Source organism: Anopheles darlingi, chromosome 2 (genome assembly GCF_943734745.1).
Source record: "Anopheles darlingi chromosome 2, idAnoDarlMG_H_01, whole genome shotgun sequence".
NCBI lineage: Eukaryota > Metazoa > Arthropoda > Insecta > Diptera > Culicidae > Anopheles > Anopheles darlingi.
In genome coordinates this window covers 19,738,469-19,744,591 of record NC_064874.1, presented here as the reverse complement: position 1 = coordinate 19,744,591, position 6,123 = coordinate 19,738,469, and the positions used below count along the sequence as shown (strand labels likewise).

General features: G+C 45.4%; 3 protein-coding genes across 3 annotated transcripts in view; 1 reads left to right on the top strand and 2 right to left on the bottom strand.

Moving 5' to 3' along the window:
• Positions 1-1,841, bottom strand: part of LOC125948922 (serine protease snake-like) — a 1,988-nt gene extending 147 nt beyond the window's left edge. The window contains exons 1-6 of the mRNA XM_049675471.1: positions 1,712-1,841; positions 1,390-1,585; positions 1,202-1,290; positions 1,081-1,101; positions 573-1,019; positions 1-497 (exon numbers count right to left, since the gene is read on the bottom strand). The exon at positions 1-497 is cut by the window's left edge and continues 147 nt beyond it. Of these exons, the coding sequence (XP_049531428.1) occupies positions 163-497; positions 573-1,019; positions 1,081-1,101; positions 1,202-1,265 (867 nt within the window). The 5' untranslated portion in view covers positions 1,266-1,290; positions 1,390-1,585; positions 1,712-1,841 and the 3' untranslated portion in view covers positions 1-162. The remainder of the gene's footprint in view (positions 498-572; positions 1,020-1,080; positions 1,102-1,201; positions 1,291-1,389; positions 1,586-1,711) is intronic.
• A 465-nt stretch (positions 1,842-2,306) lies between these two features.
• LOC125948952 (serine protease snake-like) lies at positions 2,307-3,307 on the bottom strand. Its single transcript, XM_049675515.1, has 2 exons — positions 2,777-3,307; positions 2,307-2,707 (listed from the first exon to the last, which is right to left on the bottom strand). The coding sequence occupies exons 1-2, from the start codon at positions 3,237-3,239 to the stop codon at positions 2,379-2,381; spliced, it is 792 nt and encodes a 263-aa protein (XP_049531472.1). The 5' UTR covers positions 3,240-3,307; the 3' UTR covers positions 2,307-2,378.
• Positions 3,308-4,068: 761 nt separating this feature from the next.
• On the top strand, positions 4,069-5,247 carry LOC125951929 (chymotrypsin-like protease CTRL-1). Its single transcript, XM_049681080.1, has 4 exons — positions 4,069-4,138; positions 4,237-4,257; positions 4,339-4,839; positions 4,907-5,247. The coding sequence occupies exons 1-4, from the start codon at positions 4,069-4,071 to the stop codon at positions 5,245-5,247; spliced, it is 933 nt and encodes a 310-aa protein (XP_049537037.1).
• Positions 5,248-6,123: the final 876 nt, after the last annotated feature.

Sequence of the window (6,123 nt, the reverse complement as noted above, 5' to 3'; positions counted from 1 at the left end):
TCCACGCGAAACATTCCCGATCATTAATTGCTCGTTGCTGTTTTTCCAATTTTATTCTGCAATTTCTTTTATTACTTATCTTTAAATACCTTTGATGGTTTGTTAAAAGTGGGCACTAACACAAAATGGATCCAATGTGTGCGAATAATGTTTGGTTGATAACTATGCTCCACTCCAAACGATACTCTCAATCCAATCCAGGTACTGGGTCACGTTCGTGTATACGCCTACGGAGTTCTCCGCTCCGCAAGGATACCCTGCTGAGCCAATACCTTCCAAGAAATAGCTGCAACCCTCATTGTGATCGTCCTTCTTCACCAGAAGATCGGCCACGGACGTTGCACAAGCTGTTTCATCGCTGGAATCGATACAAAATTGTTCTTTCGCCAAGCCATTCCTTAGCCGGCGGTTGGCGTGCAGTAACAATACATCATCACAATCTGATCGAGCGGTTACAGGTGGTTGTACTCGTTTAGCCATCTCCGGAGATAAATCATCTGAGTATGGAAGATTCATAATAAACATAATTCAAACTCCAATATGGAGACTGTGAACTCCTGTAAGCAACATACCCAAGTAGCTCTCTCTGCCGTAGCCGTGGAGGATAAGCTCACCCTTGGTCGCGAGACCAGCCGACAGACAGATAGGCCTTATTGTGTCCGTAAACTGAACTGGTTCATCCAATCGAATTAGTGCAATATCGTGGTACGCTAGAGCTCTAGTATATTGTGGATGGCGCACGAATGATTCAATATTTTTGCGTACACCATTCGTCTCCCGTAGGTCGTGTACTGCCCCGAGACGAACGGAATTAACGAGCTCCTCCGTAATGCACGAGGCTGTTGTCAAGACGTGCTGCTCGGAGATAAGAGCACCACCGCAAAGGAAATCGTATTTAGTGCTTTTGGCGGGATCTTCAATAGCAACGTAATAGGGAAATTCCCGTCGATCGACACTACTGCCATCGAGCGTACGTTGCTTTACGGCGCACTGTTCCGTTCGGCGATACTCGATGCATTCTGTAACGAGAATAAGTTTCATTAACTTTGTTATTCCAACAATTTACTTTTTTATACTTACTTTGCTCTGCCAAACGTACCCCTACATTGCCATTAAAGAACGTTTCGATATCGAATATGTATCGTATTATTATTGTGTTGTAGTATTCAGTGTCTAAGAATTTCTCTATTCGGATACTCACCTTCACTAGCACTATTAAAATACAATAGAGCCGACGCGATGGCAATATAATATAGCAACTTCATTCTTAAAGCTTCAACTCCTAGTTTACTGTTTTTTCATAGATAGTAATGAATGAAGAACAAACATGGATTGTCTTGTACTTTACGTTTTAGCTCGTTGGCAGCACGCTATATACTGATTGTTTACCGATTCACAATCCGATCACCACTGAAACTTGTTGGGTATTTCCAGTATAAACTACAGCACAAACCACGGAACCGTACTGGGTCACATGTCCTCCGATAGTCGCTCGAGAATGGTTGTGTTTTCCCATTCAAAGCAGGTTCTCTAAGCTACATCGACGCGCTTCATTTGCAAACTGGTTCAGCACTTATTAGCAGCGCTACGGCGAAACGCATCAACAAAAGTGAAGAGAAGTGTGAATTATTTTTTGATCATCTGTTTTTATTCTTTCATGCTTCATATTCCCGGTAATTTAGGGAAGCCTTGGTTAAAAATTGTTGCTTACCAGACCAAACATGTTTACTCTACCCAATTCAAGCAATATTGTACGTTGGTATCGATCAATCTAGCTTGATCGGTACCACTTCCGCATCCAGCATCAAGCAACGTCTGTTCAATGGTGTGATGAAGTATGTATGATCACTGGCTAGTATTTCACACCGAGATAAGCGATCACGCTTATCAATCGGCAAGAACTGTTACAGCTTACGAACGCTTACTACTACTCTCAACTAGGCCTTGGTGTGCGAGAAGCGGAGCACGGAGCCGCGAGCATACATATTTGCCCGATTCTTTTCAAATGCTCTCAGAATGAGTAACCCAAAATCCGCTCTTCTGATAAGAGGAGCATGATCTAAACCGGGTGCCAATCAGTCGAGAATTAAGAACAACTAATCCTTGGTTGAATCCAACAAATAATCAATTTATTCATAACATCGCGTGGAGTGCTTTTAAAATAGTAGCACCACTTTTATGCCGTCTATGTCTAGCTCATTTTGAAATTCATGTTGTACACTATTTTATTAACATAATTATTCCATTTTCCCCATCTTCCTCGTCATTTTTGGTGGTACGCTTTGGTACGCCAAATCACTCCTCGTCATTTTTGGTGGTACGCTTTATTTACAATCACTGATGATGGTTTACTATTTCGTATTACTGGGATTGCTGGGTCACTGCCAAACCGTTTGCTCTATCCAGTCCAAGTACTTCATTACGTTGATGTAGATTGCTTTCGAAAGCCCGATACCGCAAGCACCACCAGTCGACGTTACTCCTATGACATGGTAGATGCAGCTTCTCGGATCAATCACCGTCTGCAATGGCCCACCTGAATCACCCGAGCACGTATCCTTATTTCCGGTTAGGCTGCCCACGCAAATTTGCCCATCATCAATTCCATTGCGAAAGCGACGATTCTCTCGATACAATAGATCACAGTCAGCAGCAGGAAACAGATCTAGCTGAACTTTCATCATTTTTTTAGAGACCTCATAAACATCTAAAAAGTACAACACCGTCAATATAAGGATCTTCAAAATAAGGATAAGGAAGTCGATGCAAAATGTACCTTCGCTGACTCTTCCAAACCCTGTTGCTACAAAACGACTGATGTTTAGTGTCGGTTCCACCCAGAGGCAGGCTGGTCGAATGATTTTGGAGAATCGAACTGTTCCATTCAATCGCACCAGAGCAATGTCGTGATAGGAGCGTGAATTCCGGTACTGGGGATGGCGCGTGATCTGGGCGATGTCAAAATCCACACGATTCGATTCGACGGCATCCAGATCGTGTTCACCTAAACGCACTATGACGGGATCAGCAAAGCTAAAGCAGTGTGCCGCCGTCATCACGAAGCGATCGGATATGAGCGAACCACCACAGTTGAATTTGTACTGTCCCCATGCGCTAGTTTCAGCTTGTTCGTCTACATATCCTAGTAGCGCGTGGTGCGGAAACTCGCCCATCTTCGCTGCCTCCCCACCGACGATTAGTTTAACGACGTTCGAACAGTTAAACGCTTCGTAGAACATCGGTTTGGGGTTAAGCTTGAGTGAGATGATGCCGTGCTTCGATGTGATTATCCGACGGTACTCGTCACACTCTACGGTGGAAAACCAACAGTCATTTGGGGATCAGCAGTTGGTGCCTCTGCTACTTACTTAGTTCTGAGATTCGGACAGCTGCAAGTGCACAAAACGGTCATTAGAATGTGATGACATAATCGTGTACATCGAAAGGATAACTAATTCAAATACCTGCATCAGCACGAGTGGCACAATTGACTAGAATCCAGAGCATTGATGACAGCACCAAAGTAATATAGTTCCGGTAAGCCATGGCAAGTCGTCTGGTTTATGTTCTTCCACCGAGGGTCCTGCATCAACAATTGACCGAATGAATAAATTAAGGGGATTCACAGCATCATGGTGCGTTGATAAAGCCTGGACGGCGATGAACGTTTACAGTGTATGTCCAATGTTTGCGTACTAGCCGTCCAGCTGAACCATGAACACATGCTTTTTCAACTTTTTCAGTACCTATAGCAGATGGCAGCTGCCGACATCTTATGCTTGCGCGCGCTCCCCTGATAAGGTATACAGCATAGACCACATTCGTGACCTTTCATGAACTGGTTTGATTTTGTTAGGCATACACTTGCCCTGGCCGTTATCAACATAGTAAGCATGTCTCTGGAATGGCGAGGAAAGGTCAAATTTGACCATCCACCTTAATCGACCTTGCAACTGATGCTACCCGTTTGAACGGCCGGACTAGGGTAATCTAAGATTGGCAAATCTCGGAGGAGGTATAAGTACCTCTGCAGCAGCTGGCCACAAACCACAGTGCACTCGGTGAAGGATGGATTCGCAAGTGTGTTTCGCGTTTGTGTGTTTATTCGCTTTCTTGAGTGGTTCGTTACCAGTACATGGTAAGTATGGAACGAGTCTTCTATCCAATCTGCGACTATAGGTGGTGGTGTTCACTATACATACGATGTACTCCTTTTGCCGAATTAACACTTCACAGGGCTACGTTTAGCGGAGCAAAGTAAGTTGCACATTCCAGCTTTGATAGAGCCCCGAAACCGTAACAAGCACTGAACGTGTCCGTATCTTTCTTTCTCAAAAGAATGTCAGGAGTACAAGAAGATCATTGTTACCTTAAAGCCCGACACAGCTGGCTGGTCAAACGATTTTGTCACGGTCCCGAACGGCGTTAACGCACGTGACGGTGAGTTTCCACACCAGGTTCGGGCCGGTCAGTGGTTCTACGAGGACGAAGATACCAGCTTCATTCTACGGTGCGGTGGTGCACTGATCAGTGAGCAGTACGTGTTGCTATCAGCGCACTGTCTGTGGACCTTGGGCGATGATTATGTATCCCTGGGACGTCACGATTACACGCGTAACTCTAGCCACGCCGAGGTGACTATCGAGCGCAACGAGACGATACTCTATCCGAACTACGACGAGTTTACCAAAACCCAGTACGATGACATTGCGCTAGTGCGTCTGGCGAAGCCGGTCACATTTACCAGCTACATCTACCCGATATGTCTTTGGACTGATGTTGAGAAACTCTCCGAGCTGCAAAAGTATATTGCTACGGGCTTCCGCAAGGGTCAGCAAGGTAATAAAGGTGCAATAATTTTAAGATCATCAAATGTACTGAACTAGTATGTTTCTTCTCTGTACAGTAAACGACACACAGGACACGCAATTAGTCAAGTTGCAGTTTAAACGTCTCCTTAATCAGGATTGTACACGGGAGTATGCTGATAGTCCCTACTATCCGGACGGTATTCCTGCTAATCAGCTGTGTGTGCAATCGCCAGTGGAATGGAGTGACGCCTGCGAAGGAGATGCCGGAGGTCTGCTCCAAACGCTCGAGGACGATCGCACCGGTCTTTATCGCTTGCTCGGTGTGGAAGGCAAGGGCCAAGAGTGTGATCAGGCGCACGGGATGTACACCTACACTAGGGTGGAGAAGTACTTGGATTGGATCGAAAATATTGTGTGGGGCACCAGCAGCAGTTAAACTAACGGTCTAAAACCCATAAAAATCAACGTAGACAATAAAGGATTGCTTTGGCGAACCGTTCTGTCATTTCCATCGCAACCATTGTTTTTTTTTTTTTTTGTACAAATCTTATACTTTATTTTGTTAATTTGCATTCTGCTACCAGTTGCAATCCAGATTTTAGCTCTCCTATCGTGTACTTTCGCGTACACCGCTTCTTGCAAATGCCTGTCCTCTCAATGATCTTTCTCTCTCTCCTTCGCGTGTTTTTTAAATTTTCAATCACAAGAAATAGTATCCTTAATCTTATCATATTTTGTTGCCTTTACGCTTAACCTAAGGTCGTATCGGTCGTAGAAAATGGGTGGGGGGGGAGGGAGGAATAAACGGGGTTTCGTTTTGAAGTAGCTGTGGAGCTGTGTTTGTTCGGTTCGGTTCGTATAATGGCATTAAGGTGCGCACCGCGTAGACAGAGAGTCCTGTTCCCTCGAGAAGGGTTTCGTGCAAAGTGGGCACCCGCTCCGCACCTGGGAACGATTTGTCGTTCCTACGTCCGGAGGACGCCCCACCGACGATCGTCCTCAGAGAGAACCAACTCTTTACTCTTTAGGTGCATTTCGAGTGCTGGGTGCTGTTTGGATGGTACGTTTGTCTGCGTGAGGAATGGATGCAACAGAATTTGGGCGGAAACTGCGGAATGACATGTGTTCATCGTTCATCGAGAAGGCAATCGACCCTTATCCTAAGCTTATGCAAAACACTAAGCACTACAATGCTGGGCGGTAATGCGTCAATTGCTGGAAGACACAGCACAGGGAACACTGAGCAGCGGACACGCCACCGCGCTCCACTTATCTCTTCTGAGCGTGGCTCAAGGGTTCACCGAGGACGAGC